The sequence below is a fragment of the Aythya fuligula genome, chromosome 26, assembly GCF_009819795.1.
Source record: "Aythya fuligula isolate bAytFul2 chromosome 26, bAytFul2.pri, whole genome shotgun sequence".
Lineage (NCBI taxonomy): Eukaryota > Metazoa > Chordata > Aves > Anseriformes > Anatidae > Aythya > Aythya fuligula.
The window spans coordinates 1,368,843-1,385,055 of record NC_045584.1 but is presented as its reverse complement, the minus strand read 5'-3'; the positions used below and the strand labels follow the sequence as shown (position 1 = coordinate 1,385,055).

Sequence of the window (16,213 nt, the reverse complement as noted above, 5' to 3'; positions counted from 1 at the left end):
GCCTGAGCGAGCAAGAGGGGAAGGTTTGAGACAGAACTTATTTGTTTTGCCTTTTTATTATTGTTCTCACTAAGACCAAATTCAGCACTTCCTGGCACACACATGAGAAACTCTCCCTGCAGAATGCCTCCCGAACAAAGCTGAAGTGTGCCTACATTAAGTCTTTCCACAGCCACCTACGAAATACTGAAAGCAAGACCTAGTTTTTGCTGAGATACTTCTGTGGCCAAGAGGTAGAGAGAAAAACGCCTCGTAGCAGTCTGCCATCAGAAAGAACTGGAAAGGACAAATGCAGAACCACCCCGTTTCCCTTTTTGCAGAACAGTGGGGAAAGAGGCTGTCCCACAAAGGCAGTCCTGACCCCAGGAGTTTTTTTTGCCTGCTCAGGTGCAGCACCTCGTTACTGGGAACAGCGAGGCAGGCCGACCTGTGGGCAGCTTCACAGACTGAGCGGAAGGGTTCTTATTCCTCCACGTGGTCGGTGAGCACGGAGCTGGGCTGGAGAAGAAGGCAGAGGACAGCCAGTCTTGTCCGAAATCAGGAACTAGCTGGAGGATTCTTGGCTTGTGGGCCAGCGGTGCTGTAAAAAGAAAGAGACGGTCATGTCCAGCAGGCAGGCAGGACGTCAGCAGCCATGGGAATGTGAAGAACCAGGGGAGCCCTAAAATAAAGCCTCACTGCTCGGAGAGGGAGAGCTGCTAAGACAAGCACACCTTTCAGCGTGCTGTGCAGGCTACGGAGCAGCACACAGCAGCCCCCATGGGTGTCAAGACAGCAATCGTCACAGCCACACCACCGCAAAACCAACCAAACAAGAAACAAGTCTAAAAATGCTCTGTTAGGGCTGCACGGTGTGACCCCGCTGCACGCGGGGGAAAACACAGACCCTGTACCAGAAACGTCTAAAGTGGAGTTGTTTTGCAGAGACAGAGGTGCTTTGTCTGCTGGGGTGGTTTTATCAGGGATGGGCATTTAGAACTGTCCGTGGTGGGCAGGGGCATTTGGGAGTCTTCTCACTCCTAAGCAGTCAGACTCCAACACCAACACAGTTCTCAGGAGAGACAAATACACTGGGCTCAGACAATCTGCTGGAAGATGTTTTCGTAGCTGTAGTTCAGCTGCAGGCACACAAAAATGCATAATCTTTCTGCCACGTCTGTCAGCACCACTAATCTCTAAGGGACTCTCCTCAGAAAAAGCCACATGGATGACAGGGTACCAAAGGCAGCCTCTCACCTACTCCATCTCAGTAGCATCACTCCAAATGCCTTTAACACAACAAATATTTAATGTATTACGGAACCAAACATCCCTTTTTAAATAAGGAAATAAATTATTTTCCAGTTACCCTTTTGTAAACAAGATTATTTGCTTCCCATGGCAAACAAAGCCAGAAAAAAATCACTGGAAGGCAAGCAGCACGCTCTTATAAATAACAGCCTGGAATCACATTACTGAGATAACCGCTTGGCGTGTTTGTACTGGGCTGTTTTACATCTCCAGAGCCTCTGGGAGCCAGAACGGGTGCCCAGATACACGGGCAGGTCGGTGCCAAGCCCCTCGCTACCTGCGGCCCTGAGCAGCGTTCAGCTGATCCTTCATGGCGATGGCGTGCTTGAGCAGGCTGTCGATGCTCTTGAAGTACACGCTGCTGTCCGTCATGTTCTTTATGGCACTGCAAGCAGAGAGGGGGTGGAGGGAGGAGGGCTGGTTAATATTTCCCCCCGTGGCGTGGTTTTAGAGCCCCCTGCTTTGGCAGAGAGGACTGGGAGGAAGAAACCTCAGCTTTAGGCAGCGCTCTGCAGCTTCAGCCACTAAATCGGCTGTGGGTGGATCTCCTGCAGGAGATCTGGCAGCTCTGCGATGCACACACGAGTGGGGACGAGCGGGCACCTCATCAAAGCGTAGCCCCCGAGGTTCGGAGAGCTCTGCCTGCACCCTGAGCCTCCCACCCCAACCGCTCCTTCCCGGCTCGCACCAGGAAGGTGCCAGCGAAGCGCAGGCTGCTTCGTTTCCAGCCCCAAAGCCGTGCTGCTGAGCCCAGCCCCTCTTTTTCGGAGAGGTCTGCACCTACCTGCAGGCGTACTCCACCGTGTAGATGGCTCCTTGGCTTTGCTCCTCCCAGCTCTGCATGTCGGACTGCAAGAGAAGAAAGAGCAGGCAGCGTTGGGCACGCACGGGGTGAGCTCTGCCAGCCCTGCCCTACCGAGGGCTTTGGCTGCTTTTCACCAGAAGCTGAGCTTGGATCCCGGCTCCTGCCCGACAGCCTGCGACGCCTGGCTCCGGGTGCCGAGCCCCAGCATGTAAAAGAGACGTTTATTGTGTGGATTTCTGGAAGAGCTACTGGTTCGGGCCAACCTTTCAGATGCTCCGGCCAAATTCCCCTTGTTTTTGGATGTGCCCGCGAGGCAGCGAAGAGGCACGGTGAGGCAGGCTGCGAGCAGCCAGCAGCTGCCCGAGCACACAGGACTGGCTGGAAGTGCCAGCGAAATCAGACCTCACGGTGGGCCTGGTCCAGGCTCTGAGCTAACCCAGCTCCCTCCCCAATCCCCCATGCAAACCCAGATAAAATTGTTTATTCTGCAGCACCGAAAGCTCTCCTTTCATCAGACCTGCGACTCAGAACCGTTTTCACAGCCACAAGCCCCCCTGTTCTGCTGTCTGAAACTCTGCTATCCGATCCCAAGCAGCACTCAGCACCGTGCCCTTCTTTTTATGAGCTTGGAAGAAGCCCCGGGAACTCCACACGAGTCCAGGGACTACACGCAGCTCTGGCGTGGCACGTAACTGCATGCTGGAGCTCCAAGGAAAGGGAAAACCAAGCGAATACACAAATTACAATGAAAGCACAGCTCGATTCAGAGGTGTAGCTCAATAGATAACTATTTCCAAAGTCCTTAAGTAGCTCGGGCACTCTTGAAAATATGTTCTCATGGGAGCTAATTCTCAAGTCTATTCTGCTGGGTCTAGTTACAAGGCAGAGGAAATCCAAGGGCCCCTTTTTGTGACTGAAGGAGGTCGGGTAGGAGCTTGGAGCGCGTCCAAAATCACTTCTGCTGTTCAAAGCCTGTCCTACATCGGGACGCTTGACCACAGAGCTCTAAAGCACAAAAGAAACAAGCCTCCACATGCAGTGCTCTAGGCAGTTCTCCGCAGGAGAGGGTACGTCAGCCCGGGACTCACAACCCCAGAAGCCGTCCTGCAGAGACCGCGCTTGCTCCGCAGTCCGCTCACGTTTTGCACGACCGTATCTGTGGCTGAGAGCAGGGTTTGAGAGCAGAGGCAGCTGCAGAAGACACGGATATCTCCTGCAGCTCCTCAGCCTGTTCACTCCGAGAGGTGCCAGACGATCTTTAACAACCGTTTAGAGCCTGACATCCCGCTGGCTCAGCCGCTTGTGTCAGCAGAGCAGTGCTCTGGCTGCCCTCGTGAAAGGCTCTGCCCCCCGAAATGCAGGAGACCCCAGGGAACAAATCCCCAGCACCATTTCTTCCACCTTTTCTGGACAATTTGAAGCGCTGACCGTCAGCCTGCAAAGCCCAGCACAGGGCGAGGGCACAGGGGCAACACTGGAAAGGCAGAGACAGCGATGCAGAGCTCCTATGAGCAAGTGGGGACGATGCAGTCTGCTCCAACAGCCGCTTTTCCGTGCTCCTGCCACTTCTGAGCACCAGCAGATTTTAATCATTTCCCAGTACCAGAGCCACTGATGCCCGTTCCCAGCATCCCCACCACTTCCCGGGAATGTGATGCCCTTAATTAGGAACAAAAAGCCTCTCCCTCGAGCTCCCGGCTTCTTAATCTTTCCTTCATGCCCTTTCTTGAAATTCCCAGGCTGTGCCCTCGGATGCAGTTTAAGAGCTAAAGCCAGCTCTTAACATACAACAGCACTTAATGACAGATCCCTGCTGCTTGGCAGCAAATTAACGAGGAGATCTACGTTCTCCAAAGACCAGGGGAAATCCAGACAGGCTGCTTGGCGTGGAGCAGGGCTTAGCAGCTCAGCCCCGGCACGTGGAGGCAGCGAGGGCCTCGCATCGCTCTCCCTCTTATCAGCGAGGTGCTAAATCTGCCTGGAGACTTTCAGATGGTGAGGGAGGCATTAAGATTATTTCTAATCAAATCAAAGAAAGTTGCTTGTTGGAAAGGCGTGGAGGTGACCTTCTCCTCGCCTAAACTTTTTTTTTCTCCCAGCTCCCTCCCTCCCGGTTTTTCCTAGGTTTAATCCCCTGGGAGTTTTAAATAAAGGCTGGGTTTCAGGAGAACTCTGCCAGCCGGCGACGGAGTTGCCGCAAGGCTGAAGGAGAGCTGGAAAGCACCAATAAATCCCGCTCCCTCCATCCATTACTTACACCTGGGGAATAAATTACACGAGAACGGATCCGGGCAGACCGTTCCTCTTTCTCCTTTTCCGTTCCGAGGAATGAAAACCACCCTGCTCTAATGCCTTTGCTCTGAGGTAGATAAAACCTGACAGCGCCTTCACGGCGCGCAGCCCCGCTGACACCCTCCTGTTCCAGTGCCTTGCCGCAGAGCTGACGGCCCCAAAATATCCCCCCCCCCCACCAAATTGAACACTCCTCTGTGCCAACGGGCCCGTCAGGGCACCGAGCACGTCCCTCTCTGCAAGGGTTTGGCCGCCTGGGCTGAGGGGTTTGGCAGGCACAGCCTGTTTGCTGCAAACTGCAGCGCCTGGACCTGGGATAAAATGAGAGAGGGATCAAAAAAAAGAGGGGATCTGACCACAAGGTCCATACCAGCAGCCTGGCAGCGCAGGCAGGGCGCTGGCTGCCAGCAGGGAGGACAGCAAGCTCCCACCCACGACGCTGCAGCCTTTGAAAAATGAGTGTGGGAGCGGGTGAGGCTGGAGGAGGTGTCACCACCAGCAGCTCTGCGTCCCGGTGACCAAATCACCTCCTTACCCTTCTTAGCATTTTCTTCCAGCCCTCGCCACGTGGATGCACGAGTAAACACAAAGGCAGGAGCCAAAAAAAGGGCTCAGCAGCTTTGCCCTGACCTGCACCGTCACTGCAGGAGCCAGCACCCAGGGCAGGAGATGCTGGGAGGCTGAAAATGAAGGCAGCAAAAGCCAAAGGAGCCTAACGTGTTGGCTACAGTCACACGGGGCCCCACAGCGTCCTGCTATTTGCTGCTGGCACATGAAGAAGGTGGAAAACAGCAGCACTTTGGGCTAAAAAGAACTCTCTGAGTTCTTCTCCAGCATGGCCTCTCGGCTGTCGCTTCCATTTGTGCTGCTGCGTGGCCCCTCGCCCCCGTCCCCGTGACAAACCGTGCCGTGATGGAAACTGATCTCTTCCCTCTGCATGGCTCGTCATACAATTTGCTCAATTTCCTTTTGTTCCGGCCACCTTCCCCGAAACTTGATTAAATGAGAGCAAGCGACAGCGCAGGAATAATATTAGAAGCCCGTGATGCAATCGCATCGGCGTGTGCTATAGGTGCACATACATCTCTGCGTACCTAGGGCCGCACGCAGGCACGTATAGAAAATGCTAATAAATAATTGAATAATAAAGTGTCACAATCCAGGTTAATTTGGAAACTAGGGCTGTAAAGCAAAGGTGAAAAATGGGGCCTGACAGTGCATTAGCATAGACATGAAGCAGTAATCTATTCATGAGACATCACTCCTAATGAATCATGACTGGCAGAAGAGGGAGAAGGACAACAAGGCTGGCATTAAAGTGTCTCTGCTCCGTGCTCTGGAGGGAAGCAGGAACACAGCTGTGAGATGCGATTCATTATCCTGCCTTGCCTCGTGTGGGCTCCTCGCACTTGTTTCTTCCCACTCCCCCTTCCCTCCTCCTGCCCTCCTCCTTATTTTATGTCGGAAATAAAAATCTTGCAGTGTAGCCAGGGGTAATAAGATTTAACGTCTGCCTCCTCCCCCCTCCCCGTACAAGACAGGCTGCTCATTTTTCTTTGTCTCCGCACTTTGTCTCCGGTGCTGGGGAGCTTTGGGATGAGGTTGGCCTGGAAAGTTTCACCTGGGGGCTGCAGATGAACGTGCAAATCCTCCTCAGCCCCTCCAGTTTGGGCTGAGCGGGGTCCCACAGCACCTCAACCCTTCTCAGACAATGTTTGTGCCCCCAGGGCTGATTCCCTTCCTCCTTCCCCATCGTCCCAAGATAGCGATGATGTTCCAGCTCAGAAAAAGAGCCCGAGTTTGGCTGTGCCTCAGGTCTGGAGGCCGAAGCGAAGCCCGACTCACCTTGTGCTGAGCGAGCTCTGGAAGCGATCTCCTGACGTGCTCCTGGAGGCGGTAGAGCGCCACGGAGGGCTCGTTGGCCAGGACGTACATGCTCTCCGTGAACTTGTCCGTAACTGCAACGAGAGAAGCGGCAGAATTACTGAAAGCAGGGAGCAGGGGGGAGGAAGGTGGGGTTCGAGGGGCTCCCTTGGGGGGACTGGGGGGGCTCAGGGAGCACCCGCTGCACCCTCCCACACCCCAGCTGCTCAGCGCCCTACAGGGGTTGCTCTGGGACAAGGTGATGCCATGCCAGGGGAAAGGAAAAGAGATCAGAGCAAAAACCCAAATATTTCGGATCGCCAGCCTGTCAACAAGGGTGCGAAGGCAACACCACCACGACAGGCAGCTCGCATCCACAGCAAGGAGCACCGGGTGGACACAGATCGCCCTGGGACACTGCCAGCCCCAGCAGCTCAGTGCCAGCAGGGGTTTGTCCTGGTTTTGAGGACTGGGCCACAAGTTTTGAGCAATTTGAGGTGGCCACGAGGCAGCGGGGGGCAGCGGGGGGCTGCTGGCTTGGCCCCCTCGAGGGCTGGGGGCTCCGAGTCTCAGCCCAGCCCCAACCCTCGAGCTCTCCTGCACCTCAGCCGCCTCCAGTTTGGGGTCCTTCTCCTTCCCCCTCCACACACCCACCCAACACCCCAAAAGCTCCCCCACAGCAGCCGGGGGGGCTCGGGAAGGGCCGGTGCTGCCCCCAGCCCCCCAAATCCCCCCCTGACCCCGTCCCACCTGCGCTCACGTAGAAACCCTTTTTGGGTGCCACCTCCACAGGCTGACAGCTCGCTCCTCACGGGACGTTACCTCACTTTGAATATTTTATTTTATTTTATTTTATTTTATTTTATTTTATTTTATTTTATTTTATTTTAATTTTATTTATGCCGACTCCTCTGCCCCGCTGTCTGTTTTACCGGCCCCATCCCCCTCGGCTCAGGGCTTTTCTTCTGTACGAGACTCTGACCCGCCGGCCTTCTGAAGGCGACCGCGACCCCTCGCCAGCCCCTGCGTTGCCCGCCCTGCCCTGTCGCGACATGTCGCGCCCTGCCCTCCCGTGACACGCCCCGCCCTGCCCCGTCACGACCCCGTGACGACCAACAAAACAGCGAAACGGGGCGCGGGCTGCTCCTCCCTCCTCTCTCCCGCCCCGCAGGGCCTTATCGCGACAGATGCTGTCGCTACGGGGCCCTATCGCGACGCGCGCGGCCGCTGCGGGGCCATATCGCGACACGCGCGGGCGCCGCGGCTCCCTATCGCAAGCCAGCCTGTCGCGACTGGGCGATAGCGGGTACCTCCCCCCCTCCACCAGCGCTGCCGGGGCCGCTCCGACCTTTCTTCACCTTCAGCTGCATCTCGGGCTCCTCCATGCCGGCCCCGCCGCTTCCTCTTCCGCCGGTGCCTCCGCTCCCCGCCCCGGCCGGGCACCGAGCCCCCGGGCACAAGCGTTCCGCTTCGCTCCCCCCTAAAAAAAAAAGCAAAAAAACGGGGTTCCCCCCTCAAATCGGGGATCCCCCAAAAAAGAAAACAAACTCGGGGTCTTTCCCCCAAAAATTTGACCACTCGCAGCCGTTGGCGGAGCCCCGGAGCGCGGCCCCCAGCAGGTAACCGCCGCCTTCCTCCTCAGGGCTTGGAGGGCTCGGGTGGGCGCGGGGCTCGGCCCCCCCCCCCCCTACCGCTCCTCTCCTGGTGTCACCGTGTGGGGACAGCACCGGGACCCCCCCCGGGACCCCCCCCGGGACCCTCGGGGCTCGAGGAAGGGGGATCCGAAAGGGTTCCTCGCGGGGCCGGGGGCTGGGGGTGAGGCCAGGCCTGTGGGGGTGGCAGGGGGTGGCAGGGGGTAGGGGGGTGGCCCCTGGGTGGTGGGGGCAAAAAGGGGCCCGAAATTAAGGGGAGCGATGGCTGCGTGTGGGGACGGGGCGGCCTGCACCCCACAATGGCCCTCTGTGTCCTGGGAGACCTCCCTGCTGCCCCCCCGCCTTGATATTGTCTTGGGGTGGTTCCCCCATGGAAGGTTTTGTCCCCTTCTTGACACAATTATGGGGCAGTTCACCCATAAAAGGTTTATCCCCCTTAACACGGTGGTGGGGCAGTTCCCCTGAGGAAGCTTTTCCCTTTTTTTAACGCTTTAGTGTCGCAGTTCCCCCATGGAAGGTGAAGAAGCAGCCGCCCGTCTCATGGAGGCTCCCCTGAGTGACGAGGATGCCCAGGAGCTGCCAGAAGAGGGTGAGAATGGAGCTGAAGGAGCAGCAGCCATGGGGGAGCTGACTGGGACCGAGGACACAGAGGATGGAGGTGTCCCCACGGGGCTCCTGCAGCCGGACAGGGACATTTTGTGCTCCAGCTCTGTGGACGGTGAGTGCTGGGGGTGGCAGGGGGGTGACAGCTGAGACAGGGCATACCCAGAACCAAACCCTCCAGGGGGATTCAGACAGGGAAAGAGCCTGGTGAAAGCAGCTTTCCTTCACCCCGCTGCAGCAGTAGGGGTGGCTGTGAGGTGCTTGTCGAGCCAGCCAGGTCTCGCTGTGCCACGCAGAGCCCAGCCTGCTCCCCACGAAGTGACACCAAGGTCCCCAACAATTATCCTTGTTCTGCAGGTGGAGCAGACGCCCTTCTGAAGCCCTCAACTGCCTCGATGGACAGGCAGAGGAGCACTGAGCTCTCAGCCCTTGACAGTGAGTATTGCAGAGCCTGGTGCTCACAGATCCTGGTGCGCAGCCCCAGAGGGAAACGGGAATGGGAGAGGTCATCTGCCTGCAAAGGGATCTCTCATCCCACAAATGCAGCTGGAAAAAAAGTCCTTTACCACTCTTGGTCCCTTCCAAAATGCAGCAAGACTAAGTCCAGATCTAAGCCTTGCTGATGACTTGTGTTGGCAGTGAGAGGTCGCTGCAGCTCCATGCAGAGGAACTGGAGTTTGTAAAGTCTTTCTCTGCACTTTCCTAATTAAACTACCAGTCGCTTGTTGGAAATACACCCAGGTTTCCAAGTGGAGCTCTTCATGCGTAGGAAATACGAGGATGAACTTGAGTGCATCCCCAGGCTGTCCTCTGCAGTATATCGTGTGCAATTATGCCATTAGTGCAAGATCCCTGTCTCCCGTGGTGGCCCAGATGGACCGTGCCCCTCCTTGGGCAGCTGTTTGGGCTGTTTTATCTTCCCTGCTCAGCTGTTGGTCCCCGCACGCTGGTCAAACCTCGATCCCCAGGCTCTTCCCTTGCAAGGGGATAATTCCTTCTGTGCAGAGCTCAGTTTTGACAGGAGGGAGCAGCTTTGGATAAGTCGCGTTAGGCTGACAGGAGTTTCCATGAGGCACTCGGCCTCTGGTCAGCCTGGTTCCTCCCTGTACACGGAGGAAATGTTCCCTGACTCTCTCCTCTCTCTGGAACAGGCTTCCCCCTGAAGCACTCGAACACGCTGACGAACAGGCAGCGCGGCAACGAGGTCTCAGCCCTCCCAGCCACGCTGGACAGTGAGTACAGCTGGTCACATCGTGCTCTGCACCTCACACTGCAGACGTGGGGATGCAGAGGGAGCAGCAGGACAGTGGGACTGGAGCCTCCCTCCATCTGTTGCTGTCCCTTTGTTCTCAGCGCCTGCAGAAAGCTGTTAATTACTCACTGGGGTTTTTGGGGGTTCGCTTGGGGCTGTCTGGGTATCACCTGCAGGGCTCCCCCTTGCAGATGATGGGCGCTGAGCTGATTTTTGTCCTGATGGTTGCATTCTCTCTCCCCTAGCGCTGTCCATTCACCAGCTAGCTGCTCAAGGTGAGCTCAGCCAGCTGAAGGAGCACCTTCGGAAAGGTACGTGTCTGTGGGATCTCATCCCAGCTCATGCAGAGTCCTGCCAGCTCACAGAGCACCCTTTGATAAACCCTTGGCTTAGTTTTACAGCCTTTGCTGGCTTTACAGGGGGGTGACGGGAAGCAGAGGGGGGTTTTGACCTTCCTATTTAAGATGTCTGGGTTTTGTGCAGGGGAGAACTTGGTAAATAAACGTGACGAGAGAGGTTTCACGCCGCTGATCTGGGCTGCAGCCTTTGGAGAGATCGAAACGGTCCGTCACCTGCTGGAATGGGTAAGGCCACATTTGTGCAGTGCCTTGTTCACAAGAGACTTCCCAACTCCAGCCCCAGTGCCTGCCAAAACGTCTAGAACTGTCCTGGTGCCTCAGCCAGCCTTTCCCCCGGCCCCAAACAGGCCACATTTGTAGAGCTAATGGCTCAGACGCTGCTGGATGCTCCCCGTCAGGCTGCGGGCTAAGTCAGGAGCATGAAGAGCCTTATCTCACAGCTAGCAATAACTGTTTGTAATTAAATATCTGCTTATTGGTAATTTGAGATCAGACTTATCACTTGGGCCCCGTAATCTGCCCGTAAATGCGCTCGCTGAGGTATCATTGCAGTTAATGAACTCATCCCTGCATCGTCCTCAAGTGCTGGGCCTGCAGCCAGGGGCTGCGTGGGGGTGAGCAGGGACCAGGTCCTTGTGTGCTCCCCGAAGCTCTGTCCTCGTGTTACACAAACCCTAGCCCAATGCTGGCTCCTTTAGCTGCAGTTTGTTACCAGAAAGACAAACAGAACCCCAAATAAATGAGGGGATGCGTCGCTAGAGGAGATAGTGAAATCCAGGAGAGGTCCACGGCTCACAGAGCTCAGAGGACAGGGCGGGTTTTTAGGTAGAGGACTAACAAAAGAGAGAACAGATACTGTCCAGGCGCCTCTAGACAGGGCCAGTAATGCTGTTACTGGTGATGGGGGAAAGAACTGAGTAACAGAAGCCATGAGGCTTAACTTACTGACACTGGAGAAGGGCTTTTAAGTCCTCACCTGAGACTTTTGTTGATTAGAACATGCCTGGTAAGGACTTTGGGAAGGAGAGGTCACGGGGACTGGGGGAGCGCACTCTTCCCCACGAGGCTGAGGACCTGGCTCCACAATCAGCCAGCCCAGGGCGTTCAGCAAGGCTGTGCCAAGCTCCCTGCCTCTCAGCAGGGCTCCTTCACCCAGCGGGGCTAACGTCTGTGCTGTCTCCCTAGGGTGCTGACCCCCACGCGCTGGCGAAGGAGCGGGAGAGCGCCCTGTCCCTGGCCAGCATGGGCGGCTACACCGACATCGTCATCATGCTGCTGGAGAGGAACGCAGACATCAACATCTACGACTGGGTGAGTGCTGCCGCGGCGCTGAGAGCGACACCAGGCCCCAGACGAGGCTCTGCAAAGCTCATTTTTAAAAGCAGCAGCGAGTTCACCTCGTTCCGGGCCGAGTCAGCAGCAGCGCGCTTCTCCCGGCTGCTTCCCAGGCTCGCGACGCTCGTTTACTTGCTCACGCAGTTGTTTCGAGAAATTAATCTAGATAATAATTTTAAATGGTTTCCTCGCTTGCTCACAGTGGTGATGTTACCAGCCACAAGGAAACTGCACTCAGAAATTAAGGTTGTCTTTCGGATTACAGTTATTTTATTGCATACAGAGAATAAAACCCGCGCAGAGCCGCTCTGCAAGAAAACACTCAGCCCGGAGCTGGGAGAGGGTAGAAAGGGGAGCCCAGCGGGTCAGGGATCGACCTCTCTGGGAGGAGCAGGAGCTGTGTGAGCACAGCCCTGTGCGAGGCCAGCAATGACACAGCCCCTTCCCTTTCCCTGCAGAACGGCGGCACTCCTCTGCTCTACGCCGTGCGCGGCAATCACGTCAAGTGTGTCGAGGCCCTACTAGGTAACGGGGAAGATCCGCGCTTAATCCTCGGCCTCGAGTTGTGGCTTGTTGGTAACCGCCTTGGGGACGGAGCCTGACGTGCCTGGGGGGAAAGCCTGAGCAGCCTGGGGGTGTCACGGGGCGCTGCCCAGCCAGGAGGGGCGCTTTTTGGGGGTCTCCTCACCCTGCACCGGCCCCAGAGGGGACGCCGTGTCAGCAGGGGCACGCTGCGCCCTGACTGCCACTGCCTGCTTGCAGCTCGTGGTGCCGACCTGACGACAGAAGCAGATTCTGGCTACACCCCGATGGATCTGGCCGTGGCCCTGGGGCACAAGAAAGGCAAGTGTCCCTTCCGCACGTGGCAGGGAGCCCTGACTTCCCTCCGCAGCGACCCTACAGGCAGCTCCCAGCCCAGCTCAGGGCTTTCTTTGACCTTCCACCACAGCTCCCTGCTCTGCCATGCAGAGAAACTGAGCCAGAGAAGTCAGATTAGGTCCTGTTCCCCTTGCTCCCCCTCCAAACCAGAGCTGTGCTGGCAGCGGGACTGGGACAGGAGAGATGGGCCCCTGGAGAAAGGGATTTTCCAGCTTCCCCTTGGAAAACAGGAGCCAGAGTGCCCAGGTCCTACCCACAGCAGAAACAGGTTCTTACGGGCTTGGCTTCCCTGGGTTTTACCTCTCTCCCTTCTCTTCCCCTCATTAGTCCAACAGGTTATTGAAAATCACATCCTCAAGCTATTCCAGAACAAGGGGTTGGAGTGACAGTGGCTCACGCTGCGCCGCTGCAGCACCAGTGCTTCTCTTGGCCGACGCGGGGCTCTCTTCTGGGACCAACGTGGCCTGACCCAGCGGTCCCAAAACGGGCAGCAGCACAGTGCTTCGAGCAAGGAGCACGTGGAGGAAGCTGTGAACCAACCGCTTGGCCTCGGCGGATTTAGGCCACTCCTGGAAGGTGGCATGGCCTCGGTGCCTCGCACCCAGGGACACTCACTCCTCAGGGCAGCTGCATTTCTGCTCCTTCTGGGCTCGGCTGCTTCGTGCGTGCATTCAAGTATTGCATTTTTTTTGGAAGTAAACCCTAAAAGCAGCCGTGTGGAGCCCTGTCTCTTACCTCAATTGCATCCCCGTGGTCTGTCACGGCAGCCAGCCCCCCATCCCAGCACCAGCTAATAGGGAACTGGGCCAACCAAGCTCTTCGAGGCTGGCACCCTCCTGGCGCCCCCATATTCCTCTCCAGAGCTGCCTCATTGACGAGCGTGGCTCCCTCTTGCACCTGTAAACTTGCCAAGCTCTTCCTGCACACGGCCAGGGAAATACCCATGGGCAGGAGCAAAATCCTGCAGGAAATCTCACCCTGCCAGCCAGGAGCACAGCATGGCCCCGCCAGCAGCTGAGCCTGCGCCCTGTGAGCCTGCAAATTGCTGCTCCGAGCAGCTCAGGGGTGGTTACCAAAGGGGGGAGACAGCCAGAGCCCCCAGCACGGGGAGGGAGCAGCTTCTCCTCCTCTCCCCTGCCCAAACCAGCCACCAACATCACGGCAGCAGAACCAAAACCAGGGCTGGGGCAGGGCAAACCCCACAGGGCTCAGTCCTGGGGTGTCTCTGACCCAAAAAGCAGCCGGGAAGGAGCTGGGGGCCACCACCACCGTTTATTCAGCCGGCTGCACGGGCTGCATTCCCCCCAAAAAAGGCACCAAAGGTGGTTTGCAAGTCCAGCCCGTGGATCCCTGCACAAACATCCCTCCTGCAAGGCCATCCCGGGGGGGGGTTGAGGGTCCCCTCTCCACTTCGGGGTGCAGCAGAGCCCCCAGGGCAGGGGGGGGGGGAAATGAGGGTGCTGGGAGAGCAGCCCCCCCCCAACGCCGCTGCCCTACAGCCTCTCCCCCAGCACCCTGAGGTGGTACACCACGATGCGCCCAAAGAAGTCCGTGCTGTTCTCAAAGGTGATCTTCAGCTTATCCAGAGCCGTCTCCTCCACCTGGAATCTGTGCAAGGCCCGTAAAGGAAAAAAAAAACAAACAAAAACACAAAAAAAAACAGGCAGGGGGACACCCCCACGTGGGGGTAAACCTGTTTTAGCAGCAGCGAAGTGCCACCAGGCACTTGTAGGATCGTACCCTAAAGACCTCGAGTGGCAAAAAGGATATCTGCATGGCGTTAACGTCCTCGGGGTACAGCTCGGATATTTTCACCAGTTCTTCGCCCGTTCTGCAGCCTGTGGGGTGTGAGGGTGAAGGCAGCCGCGGGGAGGTGCTGGGGGAGCCCTAAACGACTGCCGTGGGCTCAGCCGCCCCAAAAATCCTCCCTGCACGGCTCTGCTGCGGGGCTGGGAGCAGCGGGTTTGCCAAATGATGGGCGAGGTTCCCAAAGTGTCCTGGAGAACCCCGGGTCCTCACTCTGCACCCCAATTCTGCTCCAACCCACGGCCCCAAGCCCCTCTGGAGTTTTAGGAACAGCTAACAAATGGCTTTAGGCCCTATAACAAAGCTTTATGGGATCCAGGCGTGGATAAAGGGAACCAGAGGCGCCCCAGGAGCAGCTCCTCACCTTCCAGCGTGCACAGCCGGCTGGAGAATCCCCCCTGGAACTGGATGTGGAGCTGCGAGACCTTGACGGTGCGCGGGAAATCCAGGGCGACCCACTGGCGCGCGCCCTGGAGGCAGGAACGACACCGGGGCTCCGTCAGGGTGGGGACAACGGGGTTTTTAAACGGGGACGCGGCTCCCACCCTCACCCCAGTACCTGGTCCGAGTTCCAGCACGTCTCCTCGTTGGCGTCGAACATGTGCTTCTTCCCGAACTGCTTCACGTCCCGGTTCAGCACGGAGCTCACCCTGCGGGGATGGGTGTCACCATCCCGGGGATGTGATGGGGACAGCGTGGCCCCGTCCCCCACCCCGTCCCCCCTGGGGACCAGGACTCACCTCGTGGCCGTGTCGGCGCAGATCAGGGGCTCCGCGGGCATCGCTGCGTGCGGGGAGATGGGATCGGGAACGGCTGCAGGGTATAGGGGGCACCTGGAGAAAATTGGGGGCACCTGGGCAGGACTGCGGCACCCAATGGGATGTCCCAAGCAGCAGTGGGGGCACCTGGGTGGCAGTGGGGGCAACCTGGTGTCACTTGGGACCCCTGAGCAGCACTGGGGACCCCCAGGAGAAATGGGAACCCCGAGCACATTAGGGAGTCAGTGGCACCATTGGGGACCCCCAGTAGAAATAGGAACTCTGAGCAGTATTGGGGACCCTATGGCACCTTTGGGGACCCCTAAGCAGTACTGGGGACCCCCGAGCAGCATTGGGGACCCCCAGTAGAAATGGGAACCCCGAGCAGCATTGGGGACCCACCCTATGGCACCTTTGGGGAACCCTGGCCAGTACTGGGGACCCCCAGAGAGCATTAGGGACCCCCAGACAACACTGGGGACCCCCGGACAGCCACGGGGGCACCCAGTAGCAATGGTGACCCCCCCGAGCATCCCCCTGCGCCCCCCTCCCGTGCCTCCCCCAGCCCCACACTCACCCCGTACCCCCCCCGCGCCCATCCCTGCGCACACCCCGTGCCCCCCCCGTGCCCCCCAGCCCCACATTTACCCCATGCACCCCCCCTGCGCCCCCAGCCCCGTACTCACCTCGTGCCCCCCCCCGTGCAGGAAACGGCGCAGCCGCTTCCGTGGGGCCGGACCCGCCTCCCCCCGCCCCCCCCCCCCGCGCTCCGCCCCCCCCCCCCCAAACGCCAACCGGGGAGCGGCTTTTTGCGGGGGGCACCCCCAATGCACCGGTGGGGGACATTGGGGGGGGACAGGGGAGAAGCGGGGGGGACCCTACAGCACCGCCGGGGGGGCCCCATGCGGCACCCCGGGGGCTGGCGCTGCACCCCCAAGGGGGGGTCAAGCCCCCCCCATTGAGGGCTTCGGTGGGGACCCCACGCTTCAGGGTTTGGGGGGGTTTTGCGCCGTGTCCCCCCCCCACCCCCAGGGGGTGCGCAAAGTGGGCAGGAGCCCCCAGCATTGAGCACCCCGGGGTGGGGGGGGGGGGCGTGCACCCCCCCCCAAGAACCCCCCGAGGGGCTGCTCCTGCGAAGGCTTCGTGCCCCCCACCTCCAGTATCACCCCCCCGGCTCCTGCTCGGGGTTTGGGCTCCGGGGGTGGGCTCCGGGGGTGTCCCCGGCCGGGTGCCCTCCTGGGCCAGCTCTGTAGGTGGCACTGGCGGAGCGCGGCTGAGGGGAGCGCCCCGGAGGCGCTGCGGGGGTTTATTTTTGGGGG

At 58.5% G+C, this 16,213-nt stretch overlaps 3 protein-coding genes across 4 annotated transcripts; 1 reads left to right on the top strand and 2 right to left on the bottom strand.

Moving 5' to 3' along the window:
• Positions 1-37: 37 nt before the first annotated feature.
• On the bottom strand, positions 38-7,674 carry BORCS8 (BLOC-1 related complex subunit 8). 2 transcript variants are annotated; one of them, XM_032203700.1, is made up of 5 exons: positions 7,599-7,673; positions 6,233-6,345; positions 2,075-2,139; positions 1,568-1,675; positions 38-580 (listed from the first exon to the last, which is right to left on the bottom strand). In XM_032203700.1, the coding sequence occupies exons 1-5, from the start codon at positions 7,633-7,635 to the stop codon at positions 538-540; spliced, it is 366 nt and encodes a 121-aa protein (XP_032059591.1). In that variant the 5' UTR covers positions 7,636-7,673; the 3' UTR covers positions 38-537. The 2 variants fall into 2 exon arrangements, with proteins under 2 accessions (XP_032059591.1, XP_032059592.1); XM_032203701.1 differs by lacking the exon at positions 38-580 and having other exon boundaries at positions 1,564-1,675; positions 7,599-7,674.
• RFXANK (regulatory factor X associated ankyrin containing protein) lies at positions 7,675-13,036 on the top strand. Its single transcript, XM_032203698.1, has 10 exons — positions 7,675-7,869; positions 8,398-8,620; positions 8,863-8,940; positions 9,657-9,737; positions 10,003-10,068; positions 10,241-10,341; positions 11,302-11,427; positions 11,910-11,976; positions 12,214-12,294; positions 12,658-13,036. The coding sequence occupies exons 2-10, from the start codon at positions 8,413-8,415 to the stop codon at positions 12,714-12,716; spliced, it is 867 nt and encodes a 288-aa protein (XP_032059589.1). The 5' UTR covers positions 7,675-7,869; positions 8,398-8,412; the 3' UTR covers positions 12,717-13,036.
• A 759-nt stretch (positions 13,037-13,795) lies between these two features.
• NR2C2AP (nuclear receptor 2C2 associated protein) lies at positions 13,796-15,627 on the bottom strand. The gene is made up of 6 exons (XM_032203699.1): positions 15,581-15,627; positions 14,877-14,969; positions 14,696-14,786; positions 14,501-14,606; positions 14,101-14,168; positions 13,796-13,940 (listed from the first exon to the last, which is right to left on the bottom strand). Exons 2-6 carry the CDS (start codon positions 14,915-14,917, stop codon positions 13,824-13,826), a joined length of 423 nt encoding a protein of 140 aa, XP_032059590.1. The 5' UTR covers positions 14,918-14,969; positions 15,581-15,627; the 3' UTR covers positions 13,796-13,823.
• Between the last annotated feature and the right edge of the window lie 586 nt (positions 15,628-16,213).

What these genes read in the sequence shown, in the direction of transcription:
- BORCS8 (XM_032203700.1), bottom strand. Translation starts at nt 7,635, where the DNA reads ATGGAGGAGCCCGAGATGCAGCTGAAGGTGAAGAAAG. An exon ending in GCAGCTGAAGGTGAAGAAAG is followed by an intron (nt 6,346 to 7,598) that starts GTCGGAGCGGCC and finishes CTCTCGTTGCAG; the next exon opens with TTACGGACAAGTTCACGGAG. An exon ending in ACGGTGGAGTACGCCTGCAG is followed by an intron (nt 1,676 to 2,074) that starts GTAGGTGCAGAC and finishes CTCTGCTTGCAG; the next exon opens with TGCCATAAAGAACATGACGG.
- RFXANK (XM_032203698.1), top strand. Translation starts at nt 8,413, where the DNA reads ATGGAAGGTGAAGAAGCAGCCGCCCGTCTCATGGAGGCTCCCCTGAGT. An exon ending in GTGCTCCAGCTCTGTGGACG is followed by an intron (nt 8,621 to 8,862) that starts GTGAGTGCTGGG and finishes CTTGTTCTGCAG; the next exon opens with GTGGAGCAGACGCCCTTCTG. An exon ending in TCCGTCACCTGCTGGAATGG is followed by an intron (nt 10,342 to 11,301) that starts GTAAGGCCACAT and finishes CTGTCTCCCTAG; the next exon opens with GGTGCTGACCCCCACGCGCT.
- NR2C2AP (XM_032203699.1), bottom strand. Translation starts at nt 14,917, where the DNA reads ATGCCCGCGGAGCCCCTGATCTGCGCCGACACGGCCACGAG. An exon ending in CGTGCTGGAACTCGGACCAG is followed by an intron (nt 14,607 to 14,695) that starts GTACTGGGGTGA and finishes TCCTGCCTCCAG; the next exon opens with GGCGCGCGCCAGTGGGTCGC. An exon ending in AGGACGTTAACGCCATGCAG is followed by an intron (nt 13,941 to 14,100) that starts ATATCCTTTTTG and finishes CGGGCCTTGCAC; the next exon opens with AGATTCCAGGTGGAGGAGAC.